Below are 14166 nucleotides of genomic sequence, written 5' to 3' on the forward strand. Positions count from 1 at the left end.
TCACCAGCGACCCACGGCAGCCCAGCTCCAGGTTGAGCTGTTGTTCAGCATCTTAGCTGTAGAGGGCAGTGTCACTGGCCCTCATATGTGGGATCGGATCCCACCGGGGCTCTCTGGCGTCCCAAGCCAGCTCTTAACCAACATGCCACTCGGCCGGCCCTCCCTGGTTCGTTTCTGAATGCTCTTTGCTCAGTCGTGTCAGGACAGAGCCCAGATAGTCCTGGTTTCCTTAGGATTTCTTTTATTTGAGTGCAAGTTGAAGGGGCAGGTGACTTGTCCTATTGGTCTAAGGCCTGAGATAGGTTTTCCTTTGTACGTATTTTCAGTTTTTTAGTTTGTCAGAATTTCATGTAAATTCTGGTGACTTGTACTTTGGATTGATGACTTTGACCACAGTGAAATGACAAACTTGTGTTCATCACGATGTCTGAAGAGAGACCGGGCTCCTTGGGAGGCGGAGGACAGCGGCCTCGGGGCATGCTGCCCGAGGAGTGCTGGGGGTCAGGACAAGCAGCCATGGGCACCTCGGTGGGAGCAGAGCTTGGCGGGGCCCAGAGCAGCCGGGCCTCCTGGGTCCTGCTGTCCGGTAGGAGCACAGACGCATATTTGGGCATTCTCTTAGCAATGGGCAGCGTTAGATTTGGGGTGAAACGAACACACTTGCTCCTCTCTCAAACCAGGCTCCTGCTGTCCAGGTCTTCGCCCTGGGGAAGGACTGTTAGCCGCTCGTGCAGGCCCTGCGTGTGGCAGAGCCAGGGAGGGTGCAGGGACTTCACAAGCCCGGGTGGTACCTGTGGTTGAGTGCTCGGCTCTTTCCTCAAACCCAGCGTCAGTGGTGGGCCTCTGGAGCCGCCAAGCGCTCTGGCTGCCATCTGTGCTGGTGCTGGGCGGCTCTGCTGACCTAGCACCTCGGTCCCTCCCACCTGCTTAACCCGTCTGCATGTGGCCGAATGGATCAAGCAGTGGGTGTGCCAGCGGGAGCCAGCAACCCGTGGGCACCGGACGCTCAGGGAAGGCAGGTGGTTGGAGACCTTGACCAGCCTCCCCACACCCTCTGCTCCGTCCCCTCCCCAGGACCCATGCCACGTCATCACCGGCATTGACCAGCTCCTCTTGTGCTGGGTGACATGGCGGGCGGAGCAAACCCGCCTTTTCCAGCCCCCTGTCCAGATCCTGTCTGGGCCCCTTTTCGCTCCCAGACCCACACCTCTAAAGTGCCCACTGGTCTGGAGTCACGGAGAGCCTTTGGTGACGCCGGAAATGCTAGCTGACTGTGGAGGCATGCCCTGTCTGTGTGAACGCAGGGCTGCCGCAGGCTGGGAGGAGCCAGCAGCCACTCTCCACCTCACCCCTCCCCTCCCTCCCAGTTCAGTTTTCAGGTGGTAACTACTGTTCATTAGGTACTTTTCCCAGCTTTCTTTACATTTCCAATACTTGCCTTTCCCACCCCAACACAAATGAGAGCTCACCATACACACTTCTGTAACATGCTGGGTCCTTAAGCCCATCTTATCTAGGCATCCTTGTTTCAGTAGCGCCTTCTCTATAAAGTGGAGTACTGTGCGGAAAAGCGAGCACAACTTGGTGACCTACACAGACGAGCCTGGCCTTGAGTCAGCGCAGAGGTCGCAAGGGGACATCCCGCTCCCAGCCCCACCTGTGAAAGAAACGTGTGTTTCACAGCTGGGCTCCTAGTTTTGTTTCCTGGGTGTGCTCCCCAGGCCCACTGCGGGATGCCTGTGTGTCTGTGTCCACAGCCTCGTCCCCTTCTGAGCCACCCTGTCCTCAGCCTGGCTGCCCTCCCCGTCCCCAGACTCCCTGCTGTTACGGGGCAGTCAGAGGCCACTTCTGCATAGCCTGTCCTGGCTCCCCAGTGCTCTGTCCCCCTGCCAGGCTGGATGGAGCCCAGGAGCTGGCACGTGTGGCTCTGTCCTGTGTAAGTTCCGGAACCGTCATGAGCTTCAGTTTTTTCACGGGTGAGGTGGGTAGGCCACCCCCTCCTTTGAGCATTTGTTTTATGATTACGTGAGATGGCATGTGTGGAAGCAAATACCTGATTTCCACCTGTTTCTCGGGGTGATTGTCAATTTCACAGAGAATTAATGAGTTCATTTTTCCATCGGAAATGCTGATACTCTCTTGTACAGTTTGTTTTCCCTGATCTCAGAGCCAGTTACTGGAGTACAGTGTGGTGTCTGCTGTGAAACGGTCAGAAACAACCTTCTCTCTCCCGCAGTGCTGCAAACTCCTGCCCGTCCAGCCCTCGGGGAGCAGGGTCTTCAGGGTACAAAGTGGGCCGTGTGATACCATCTGACCTCAATTTAATAGCTGACAGCTCACAGCCAGAAAATGAGAAGGAAGCTTCAGGTGGAGACAGCCCAAAGGTAAATGTTTTATGACCTTGAAACAGAACCCAGGGGTCATCGTGTAGCCAGCTGTCCTCACCCTGTCACCTGCATGTCTAGTGACATCACCACCAGGGCGGTCAGGAAGCGTGGCTGCCATGTATCGGTGACATGCACATCTGAGTGGCTGTGGGGGTCACTGGTCACTGTGATCACCTTCTCGGTATTATGGGCTCTTACAACGCGTTCGCTCGGTGCTCAGCGCTGGATCCTCCCCAGGGGCCACTGTGGGCCCAGGTGCGAGAGCGGAGCAGACAGTGGGGGACAAGGGAGCTCTTTGGTTCTTGTGGGGTGAACGTGCATTGGGCCCCAGTCCTGCCCAGACGCTGAAGGTGAGCACGTGCACACTTCTGAATGCACACGTGCACATGTATGCACATGCACACACACCTGGGGAGGCTCTGTCTGTCCCTTTCGGTCAGTGACTTGACACACATTCCAACCCTACATGCTTTCATTCCCTTTTTGGACTTTGTCTAAGAGAAATGTACAGAAGTCGCAAACAGAAGATTCTCAGACAGCACATGGAAAGCAACTTAAATGTTCCATGAGGAGAGTGGTTGAGTAAGGGATTGTCCTGGAACGTGTTTACTGGCCGGGGCGCACTCTTGTCATGCTGCTGAGTGAAGCAGAGAGCAGACGTCTGCGCAGTGTTACTGGATGGATGACGTGTTTATAGTGTGCGCACGAGGACCCCCACCAGGGCCTGGCAGGAAGTGTGTTTCTTATGGTTTTCGTTTTTGCCATTTGGACTTGTTCCTACTGTGGTTTTAATAGCCTGTTTTACACTGCTGTACACTTGTCCACTCACTTCCTTCAAATATCACAAATGCTTTCCAAATTACATTACTTTTACAGTAAAAAGAATTAAGTATTGTCACAGGAATGCTGCAAAACACCAAGAATCCTGAATTAACTTTAGTAATTTTTTTTTTAACTTAAATATAGGATGACTCAAAGCCACCTTATTCCTATGCACAATTAATTGTACAAGCAATTACAATGGCTCCTGATAAACAGCTCACCCTCAATGGAATTTATACGCACATCACTAAAAATTACCCATACTACAGGACTGCGGACAAGGGCTGGCAGGTAAGTCCATTTCAGTTTGTTCTTAAATATTTCTGTCACATGCCCGTGGATGCTGACTGACAGCTGCCCGGAAAGCTGAGCTGCTGTTCTGTTGAACGTGGGCCCAGGTGGAGACGGTAGGATGAGAGTCGTGAGATTTTCTTTTGCTCAGAGGCCCGCTGTTGCCACACTTTTTCTGACCTCCGTAGTGCAGAGCGGAAGGTTCTAGAAGAAAATCTCAGCCTGCATGTTTTACTGTCCTGGTCCCCTCGGGTGGGCAGGCATGGTTGTTGGAGATGTGCGTCCACCAGTGCGGTTCATTTCATGTCTGAGATGAAGGAGTTAAAAATCAGCCCATCCTTCACTTAGATGCTCTGCCTCCCTTACCTATGTCTGCTGGCTTACACAGCTCTTTTGAGTTTGCTCAGAGTTGGTTCTCAAACTGTTCTACCAAGGAACCCTTTCTTCAGACATCATCATCACCAGTTGGCCAGCACGTAACACAGGTGAAGGCCATGCCGCCCTGTTGACCGTGGGGAGCCCAGTGCTTGTCCCCTGGGCTTCTGGCCGAGGCCTCAGGTGTCAAACCTGGGCCCCCTCAGAGGACACACTGAAATCAGTGCATAATATTTCCATTGTTTAGCTTTCTAATTTAGTTTAATTTTTTAGCTTTTACACTGCTTTTTTTTTTTTTCTTGTTTTGTGTATCTGTTGTGTGTGGCCATTTACTGGATATGTAGTAGGACCTCACTAATTCAGACAATATGGGAAAGGGCAAGTTTGAAATACAGAATATTAAAATCATAAAGAGAAGAAATGTCCATTTATAGTTTTTAAAGTCGTTAAGTAACCAGGAATGGCTACAGAATTCCTTAGAGGCTTAATAAGTAAATGATCCTTTGAAAAATGTGTTGAGCCGTAGCCAAGTGCTGTGGGCAAGGCAGGGCTGACGCTTCCGATTAGTGAAGGGCACAGACTTTGCTCTTTGCCTGCGACGTAGAAACGTGTTTTCATAAAAGTAGTCTACCAACCAAGTCCCGACTCTTTTCTTCCTAAGGGCTCTTAGTCCTGTCAGGGCCTTTAGCTGTGGAGGGAACAGGGTGACCTGGCCTCCCGTCTGGGCCTAGGGCATGTGGCACCGTGAGGTCAGCTTGCTGCAGGCCCGATGATCGGAACGCCAGTTAGCTGGGCCTCGTGGGGAGTGTTTCTCAGAAGCCCGGCCAGCCTCGGACCTGCCCTTGGCTCCTAACACCCCTTTGAGTGACAGCTGCTCCCCTACCAGAGGTCCCCTTGCTCTGAGGCTGAGCGGCCCTGCTGGCTGCCCGCTGGCTTCCAGGGGACCTTCGCGGTCCCGTGCAGCGAGTCACAGACGTAATGCAAGTCAGGCCCCTCTATTGAACTGTTGCTGGCACTCGTTTGTATTGAAACATCGTCTTTTCTGTGCAGGGCAGGGTCCGTCAAGGCCACTGCCCGTGTGTGGAGCTGCTCCTGGAATACGTTGCACCTCTGGCCCCAGCTGTTTTCGTGGGAAAAGGGCTTCCTGCTGCCACCCCTTTAATGTGTGGACACACACTCTCAGTTTCTTTCTTTCCCCAGCGGTCCTTCTCCATCCCCAGTACTGAGCTGCCTGTGTCCTGTGTCCTGAGATTGTTGAGCCGCTTTTCCCAAAGCTTTGAGTGCACTTGAAGTCTGTAAGACATCCCCATTTCCTCCCCTGTGTCAGAAAAGAGCCAGATCCTTTTCTTTTGAGGGAAAAAACAGCAGTCAGTCAAAACAGCCCATTTTTAAAATGTAGATTTCCAGACTGCATCCTGCCCTCGCAGGCGCAGGGTGGCATCACACTGTGGGCAGCGGGGCCAGGGTGCCCGAGGCCCGGGCGCTGTGGGTCCCTAAGAGGACGCGTGCTGATGCTTCCCGCCAAGCCCGCCTTGAATGCTCAGTGGCCCCCAGCTGCCTTCAGACTTGCTTTTCTGTGTAGCTTTATGTCCCCCTGCCGGGGAGAGGCTAGAGTCAGCCACACGGTGGGGAACTGTGTGTGTGGAGACAGCTTGTTGCTCTCGTTGCTGTGATTCATGCCACGGTGTTTTCTCAGGATTTGCCGTTATAACTGCGCCCAGCCCAGACTTGGGGTACTTGTTGTGACTGAAGAGTTTGAGAACTCTGGGGCGCTTGGCCTCTGGGAGGACTGGTGTTGGTTCCTTCCGGGTGGGGTGCTCTGATGGCGGACGTCCCTTCTGGAAGGCATGGATGGCTGTGCTTCCTCTCATTGGCTTTTTTGCAGGATACACTGCAGAACGCTCAGTGCTGAGTGGGACTGGTCGGCCGCTGGGGGCTGCCCAGGAAATGTGGCGGGGAGGCTGGGGTGCTTGGGGAGGACAGCCCCGCAAGCACGTGTGACCAGCTCCGGCCTGCATCTTCTCACAGAGGGGACTGACCTGCGGTCTTCAGGGACAGCAGAGGCGGATCCCTGTAGGCAGCCGCAGCTAGGTGATGGTGGGGGCGTGTGCCTCGCTGACCCTGTCTTCACGTTTAGCCTTGAAGGGTCCCCACCTTTTCTGAGCCCTCACGCCGGTCCCAACCCGTTGGAACTGGTCAGTGTGGCTCTGAGTGTGTGGCTGGGCTTGACCTGCTCCCAGAGGCCTCCAGGCCCTAGATGAATGCTGTGTCTGCAGGAGCTGTCTTGGTGCCTCCTCACATTTCCTGGGGCTTCTTGGCTAGGCAGTCACAGCTGACGGATTATCAGTGGGGCCGCGTTTGCCCGTGGGGTTGTTGTTAGGGTGGAGGGGGGTTGGACCCTCTTGTGATGGTGCAGACGGGGTTCTGTTACGTTTCCAAACAGGAAACAGCCACCCCCTGACCTGAGCACGCACTTCGCGGGTGGTCAGGGGTAGAGGGTTACGGGACAGCAGTGCTGCCGAGCCCGGCTCTGGCCTTCCCGACCAGCGGTACCAACCCTGGCGCCCTGGCCCCTGCACGCACACTTCCAGCCCCTAGCCTCGACTGTGCTAACTTCCTTTGCTCCTGACATGCTCGGTGGCCTGTCCCCATCATCATTGCAGTCCCTGTCTTCGTTTGGGGGCTCACCACCTCCCTTTCAGATGTCATTCAGCACTGGCTTGGCAGTCACATCTGGGGTCCTGCCCAGGTAGCCAGGTCCCCCCTGTGCAGCCAGGCAGTCAGGACCTCCCACGGCAGCTGTGAGGAGGACTGCTTCGTTCACAGTGAAGTTCCGCTGTGTGTCACGCTCTGGCTTCGCTTTTCTCAGTCCACAGCCTTAGCATTGGCCTCCTGCTCCAGACTTCACAAGGCCTGTCTGGTGGGGGCGGGTTTGGTTTCCTGGAGGAATTGACCAGAAGCTGTTCCTTGGTTATCAGCTAAACCCTATGCTAAAGCAGCATAGCGGGCGTCTGTGCGCATGAAAGTGTCCTCAGTGTCATGGCCTAGTTTATAAACGATTTCATAAGTCTTTCACGTTGCCCACAAAGCAGCTTACGTCCGGAGGCAGTAACTGTCCATCGGCCTGTGGCTGGCGTACCACCTGAACAGTCACTTAGATGGCTTGTACTTGATGGTTTTCATCTCTGAGCCACTTGAGGCGTGGCTGGCAGTGCTACTCGAAGGTCACTTGGGGAGTTTGGTTATTACCAGTTAGAAACTTTCACAGTTCCGCTTGCTAATTTTCAGTGTGAGTGCATGAGACGGCCCGAGTGCAGGATTCCCCCAGCTTTTCCTGACCTTTTGGAGAGTTTAGGGTCAAGTTTGCTGCCAGCAGTTGTCCAGGTTGCAGGAGGAGCTTTGCTCAAATCCTCTGTAAACTGAGCTTTTTGTAGTAGAAAGAACGGAGCAGGGGTTGCGAGAACTTCTCTCTGTGTGCCTCACTGGACTGTTTTGAGGGGCAGATGAGCAGCTGTGTGGAAGAGCTTTGCAAGGAGTGACTGGAAGACAGCATCCTCGTCAGCCCCCGGCTCCCTCTTCTCTTTTCCTGTTTGGCTGGGGGCTCCATCCTGCATCATTTCACGTTAAATGGCTATGACAGCTTCTATACGCTGACTCTGGGCTCAAAAAAATATTGTAAAGGACGGACTGGCTTATCTGGGCTGTGCGCCTCCAAACAGAGAGGGTGGCAGGAAAGGTTCAGTGACAGCAGTGACAGTCCTTAGTTTCCTACCTGGAAAAAAGATGGAAGCTGACCGTTTCCCATGGAAAATAACCTGTTTCCTTGTGGTGTGGCCTCTGGCCCCTCCTGCTGAGGGGTTGCCCCCTAGCTCCTCTGCCACTTAGGGGAGGGCCCGCTCCTTCCAGCAGCTTTCCACGTCTCTGCCCTCTGCGGGAGCCCAGCATCCAGGCTTCTGCTTTGCAGGGCACTCAAATGAAGCACGTTGTTATTTCTCAGCAAGGAAGTATATGAATTCTACGTATCTTTTTATGTTTCATAGAATTCAATTCGTCACAATCTCTCTCTGAATCGTTATTTCATCAAAGTACCACGTTCCCAGGAAGAACCAGGCAAAGGCTCGTTCTGGAGGATAGACCCTGCCTCTGAAAGCAGATTAATAGAGCAGGCTTTTAGGAAGAGACGGCCTAGGGGCGTGCCTTGCTTTAGAACCCCTGTGGGACCGCTCTCGTCTAGGTAAGGACAAGGCAGACAGACCTCGCTTACGGTCAGACGTGTACCTGCCGCACGTGTGGGAAAATGAAGGCACTACCAAATGCATTATGAGTAAACGGTGGGGTGGGGACTGGGGAGCGGGGGAGAGTGGAGGGCTGTGTTTCTGTCCCTCATGGTCCGAGACAGGTCCGATGGTTTGTACAGTTTTACTTGAGCCCCCTTCCTGTGAAGCAGTGGTTGCCTCACTGAACTCGTCACGCCCTGTAGTGCGGTGACTCAGTGTCATAGTCACGGGCCGTGTTCCCTCTCCCTTGGCCTGTGACGAGCCCCTGGAAGCTGCCCGGAAGCTGCTTACACTCAAGGCTGATTTGCACAGCATCTATTGCCTGATTTTACAGTCACCCAGTTTTAGCTTAATGGATACTGTTTTTAAACAAAAACCAAATGACCGTAACCTGAGTCTTAAGCCCCTGCCGCTCGCTTGCACACGGCCAGCTCCCGCTGCCTGACTGTGGATGGGCCGAGTAGAGGGCACCAGCCAGCCCGGCCTGCAATGGGCGTGTGACAGTGGCGCCCGGCCCACGGTGGCCCTCGCCCAGCCCAGCCCAGCGAGTCTCGCTGAGTGTCCGTCTATCACAGCTGTTCACAGAGAAAGACGTATGCCCATGGAGTCAGTTGGCAGAACACAAATGACACCCCTTTTTGGAAAAGACACTCAGTAAAACAACAAGTCCACATTATGGATGCTTTACCTTTAAATACCCGCTGTCTTCTCTTGGCAATGCAGAAGTGCCCCCGCCTCTCCTAATCATGCCGGAGTGCTGTCCGCCCACTCCAGTGGCGCGCAGACCCCCGAGAGCCTGTCGAGGGAAGGTTCACCGGCCCCCCTGGAGCCCGAGCCTGGCGCCTCACAGCCCAAACTCGCTGTCATCCAGGAGGCGCGCTTTGCCCAGAGCGCACCAGGTGAGCTGGCAGACGGCAGGTGTGGCGGGAGGGCGCTCATCAGGAGAGGCCTCGGGCGCTTTGCACCTCGTACCTGAGACTCCCTGCCCAGCACCTGATGTTACGTTATAGGCTCTGAAAACAGAGCACTGAGAGTTTTAAAACATCAGTGAACATCTTCTTGTGTGAACTGTGTGTAGGTGCCTGAAGTCATTTAGAATTAACCTGTTTCTGTTAGTTGCTTCATCATTCAAAAATCTATGAAAAAGATTCCCCCCAAAAGGAAATAACATCAGTCACACAAACTAGACACTAATTGACAGCAGAAAATGTCCACTTAATAGGAGAGTATTTCGCAGTTGGGAGTCGCAGTGCACAACAGAAACGCGGGCCCTGAGGGATTAAAAACATGCGCAGTGTGGAAATGTGCCCACGCGGATTCTGTGACGGCTCCCAGGTGGCAGATGTGTGATTCCACACAGTGTAGTTCTGGGCCACGCTGCGGACACCCCCCGCCTGTCCAGTCTCTGGCATCGGTGTCTCCTTCCTCTCAGCCCCAACCGGGACGCTCACAGGGTGTCTGCAGGGCTTCTCACGGCCCCCCATTGGATGGTGCAGACTATAACCCCAGGGCCTCAGTGGCAGCTTCCTCCCAGTGCTGTGCTGACGTTTCTTTCTCATGAGCGCAGAGCTGTGGGAAGAGCTGTCGAAAGACAGCTGAGCACAGCAGAGACTGTGCTGTTAGCATTTACGTAAACGAGTGGGCGCCCCCATTAAAATGGTGCGTTTCTCTCCCCATGAGCGGATGCACCGTGACAAGCCGAAGGGGCCCACGTTGTGTTGCTGCCTTGTCTGTGTCCCTAGGGGCCGCGGTCAGTGGGTTTGGGGGAGCTGGTGGGAGGAGCATGGAAGCCTCACTCCAGCGCGTGCCCTCTGCAGGCTCGCCTCTGTCCAGTCAGCCCGTTTTGATCACTGTGCAGCGGCAGCTGCCCCCAACCATCAAGCCCGTCACCTACACTGTCGCCGCCCCCGTGACCACCTCGACCTCCCAGCAGCCCGTCGTGCAGACAGTTCACGTCGTCCACCAGATCCCAGCAGTGTCCGTCACCAGCGTGGCTGGGCAGGCCATGGTAACTCAGGCGGCCGTAATAGCCCCTTCGAAGGCAGAGCCTCAAGAGAACGGAGAGCACCGTGAAGTGAAAGGTGAGCAGTGGGGGCTGTTGCTCGGGGGCACCGTGGGCTCCCCGACACCCAGGGGCTGTCCGTCTGGTCCATCCATCCTGGCCCGTTTCTGATGGGAGCTCACTAGCCACCCGATGAGTTTGCTGTAAACCGGTGAGATTTCCATAGCTTTGCAGTGATGTGAGAGGCTGTCATTTCTCTTTTCTTTTAATTTTAGTGAAAGTAGAGCCCATTCCTGCGATTAGCCATGCCACACTGGGCGCCGCCAGCCGGATCATTCAGACGTCACAGACCACCCCTGTCCAGACGGTCACTATCGTGCAGCAGGCACCTCTAGGTCAGCACCAGCTACCAATAAAAACTGTAACGCAGAACGGGACGCACGTGGTGCCAGTCCCCACCGCCGCCCACGGCCAGGCGAACAGCGGTAAGCAGCGAGACCCAGGGGCCCCCTCTCCTTTCCATGAAGGGCGGTGGCGTTCCGTGTTTTGCTCTGACTGTTACAAGGTTAACTTCTTCTCCATCCTAAGGAGGCAGGAGCCTAACAGCTCTGAGAGACACCTGGTCACGTTTTCATGGCTCGTTGGTTGTTTCTGTACCTTCTTTGGCGAAACGTCCTGAAGTCTTTTGCTCAGTTTTTCATTGGGTTGTCTTTTTGTTGTTGAGTTGCAGGAGCTCTTCATATATTCTAGAACTGACTCCTGATCAGAAATAGGATTTGCAAATGTGTCTCCCTTCAGTGGTTTGTTTTTTCACTCTTGATAGTGTCTTTGATGCACAAAAAGTTTAATTTTGATGAAATCCAATTTATCTGTTTCTCCTATTGTTTCTTGTGCTTTTGGAGTCATATCCATCGCCAAGTATAAGGTCCTGAAGACTTAGCCCTGTTCTCGTCTACCAAGAGTTTATAGTTTGAGCTCTTACATTTAGGTCTTTGATCCACTTTAATTTCTGTGTGTGGCATGAGGTAAGGGTCCCCAACTTAATTCTTTTGCGTGTGGATGCCTAGTCCCAGCACTATATGTTGAAAGGACTGTCCTTTCCCCACTGAGTTGTCTGTGTCCTTGTTGACAATCAGGTGACCTCAGATACGTGGGTTTATTTCTGTCAGTTCTGTTTCACTGATTTTCATGTCTGTGCTATGCCAGAACCACACTGTTTTGATGACTGGAGCTTTGTAAAAAGTTTTGAAATCAGGATGTGTGAGTCCTCCCGCCTTCTTCTTTTTCAAGGTCGCTTTGGCTGTTCTAGATACCTTGCAATTCCATGTGAATTTCAGGATGGGTTTTGTTTCTGTAAAAAAAAAAAAAAAAAAGCAGCATTGGGATTTTGGTAGGGGTTGCATTGAACCCGTAGATTTCTTTGGGTAGTAACGACATCTTAGTACTACACCTCCCTACTCATGAACATGGGATATGTTTCTATTTATTTCGGTCTTTAGTTTTCTTTCAACAATGTTTTGTCATTTTCAGTATAAAAGTCTTGTAGTACATAAGTTTTGGTTAAATTTCTTCCTGTTTTATTCCTTTGGATGTTTCTTCCAAATGGAATTGTTTCCTTACTTTCCTTTTTAAATTGTCGATTGCTACTGTAGAGAAATACAACTGATTTTTGCATGTCGATCTTGGATTGTCTACATGTTGGAGACATGCCCTCTACCAAGAGAGATGTTTCACTTCCTTTCCCATTTGGTTGCCTTTCATTTCCTCTTCCTTGTTGCTGCTCTGGTAGATAGAACTTCCAGAAGTGGTTTATAGCAGTGGCAGAACAGGCATCCCTGCCTTGTTCCTGATCTCAGGGCAAAGCCTCCAGTCTGTCACCGAAGCTGATGTCAGCTGTGGGCTTGTCATATATAGACTAGATTCTGTTGTGGAACTTTCCTTCTGTTCCTGGTTTGCTGAGTAGTTTTGTCCCTGAAGGGTGTTGAGTTTCGTCTAGTGCCTTTTCTGGGTTAAGATGATCGTGTGGGATTTTTTTCTCCGTTCCCTGTGTCGCTGGGGTGGTGCCCCTTTAATATGCTGAATTCTGCTTGCTAACATTTTGTTGAGGATATTTGTGTCACATCCATCAGCAATGTTGGTTTGCAGTTCTCTCGGTTTATAGTCTCTGTCTGCCTTTGGTATCAGGGTAATGGTGGCCTCGCAGAAACAACTGGGATGTCAGGCCCAGGCCAGCATATGGTGAGCCGTCTCCTGGCAGCTCCTGAGGCTGCTTGCACTGCTCCCCAGAAAACCCAATGTGCTCAGGCTTCTCCTCAGCCTCTCGGCCCCCCTGGACTCTGGTTCTGGTCACAGGTTCAGTCATTTTTTGCTCAGGATCTTGGGGGACAGCGGGTGTCAGGAAGGAAGGTCGCTCACCCTGCCAACAGTGTCTCCAGGAGAGGTCCCAGCCAGACCAGCATCTCCCGTCCCGTACGCATAGGTTTCATCCCTTCTGCTCAGAACACAGCCCCAACCCTCTAGTCCCTGCTGCTCTGGGATCCAGGCGGGGATCTTGCCATCACCCTACACGTCCAGGCCCCTGCCAGCTGTGAAGGAGGTGACCAGCTTTTGTGGGGATGAATGTGACAATTGGTGGTGGCCCATGTCTTCATACGGTGGGGCCTCTGTTGACTTGGCCTGGCCTCCCAGGGACCGCGTACAGGGCCCTAGTTGGCTGAACCAGCCCAGCCCTCTGTGTCCCCGCTACCGTGCAGGGAGGAGACACTTGGAACTCCCAGGGGTGCGAAAGGTTGAGCCCGCCTGCCCCGGGGGGTGGTGTCATTACCCTCAGCACATTCTCCCTCCCCCCACCTGGGCGTCATTCTGCTGCTGCCCATCTGAGGCTGACATTCAGCGGGACATCTGGGGGAAGATCTCACAGGTGGCCTCAGTGTGTGCAGGTTTCACCTGCTCACCGCGGCATCTTGGTGTCTGGCCCACCACGGTGCTCGCTCACGGTGCTCTGGCCTTGGCCACACCTCAGCCCCTGAGGCGAGGAGGGTGGGGCCATCCCATGCGCTCCTTTGCCCACTGGGGTCCCCTCTGTAGTGTGTTGGGGCCACGCCTTTCATGTTGTCCTTTTGCTGTTGACAGGCCTCCAGCACAGTGCTCGCAGGGCCTCGTGCTGTGTGCACAGGCTGGTGGGCCCCACAGAGAGAATGGGTGTTGGGAGGTGCTGTCAGGCAGGCATGAGCTCAGTGTCACGGAACCAGGGTAGATGCAGTAAGTTGTCTGAGCCACAAACACACCCCACAAGGGTCTATGTGGATTCGCGGTGACGGCAGCTCAGCACTTGCCCACCGGGTCCTGCCGGGTCCCGCCTATCTTAGCAGGTGGTGCTGGGCTCTAGCAAGGAATGTGTCTGTGGAGCTGGTGTCCCTTGGAAGGTGACAAGTTGTCTGCCTGCTGTGGCGCTCGGTGACCGAGGGCTGAGCGTCCTGATGGCAAACACGGTGCCCTCTTCCTCTTCCACGGTGGCCTGGACGGCCCTCCCTGCGGGCTTGTGTGGCTGACCTCCTGCAGAGCTGGCTCCTGTAGCCGCCTGTCACCCTGGCACATGGCCGGTGCTGCCGGAGGCGTGACCGCTTCTGCTCAAAGGTACAGAAAGGAAAGCCTGCTGGTTTCGGTGACACCCCTACTGCCCTTGGCCCCCAGCGCTCAGCAGGAGTACAGAGGTGGGCGGTCCAGGGGAAGGGCCCACTCGGCGCTGGCTTCTGGCTTCAGGTCCTTTCTGCTTTCTGTTTCCAGTGCGCTCTGCACATCTGGGCCACTAGCCGGGCTCTGCTTCCTGCTGTTTTGACAGGACTGGGAGTTCTGGGCTGTCGCCGTGTCCGCGGCCCTCACTATAACTTCCCTGTCGCCTTGCCGAGGGCTTGCTTGTCACCTGTAGTAGCGGACCCCCCGCCTTGCTCAGCGTGGCTGGGGAGCCCGGCGAGGCCTTGTGTGAGAGTCGGGTACCGTGTCCCCATATCCC

The 14166-nt window shown here is 54.0% G+C and overlaps 1 protein-coding gene across 1 annotated transcript in view; it reads left to right on the plus strand.

Annotated features, from left to right (window-relative positions):
* FOXK2 (forkhead box K2) overlaps window positions 1-14166 on the plus strand; it is a 44156-nt gene that overhangs the window by 27247 nt on the left and 2743 nt on the right. The window contains exons 4-9 of the mRNA XM_019661857.1: window positions 2237-2384; window positions 3354-3500; window positions 7916-8109; window positions 8876-9051; window positions 9970-10233; window positions 10430-10639. Of these exons, the coding sequence (XP_019517402.1) occupies window positions 2237-2384; window positions 3354-3500; window positions 7916-8109; window positions 8876-9051; window positions 9970-10233; window positions 10430-10639 (1139 nt within the window). The remainder of the gene's footprint in view (window positions 1-2236; window positions 2385-3353; window positions 3501-7915; window positions 8110-8875; window positions 9052-9969; window positions 10234-10429; window positions 10640-14166) is intronic.

Source organism: Hipposideros armiger, unplaced genomic scaffold (genome assembly GCF_001890085.2).
Source record: "Hipposideros armiger isolate ML-2016 unplaced genomic scaffold, ASM189008v1 scaffold_362, whole genome shotgun sequence".
NCBI classification, from domain to species: Eukaryota; Metazoa; Chordata; class Mammalia; order Chiroptera; family Hipposideridae; genus Hipposideros; species Hipposideros armiger.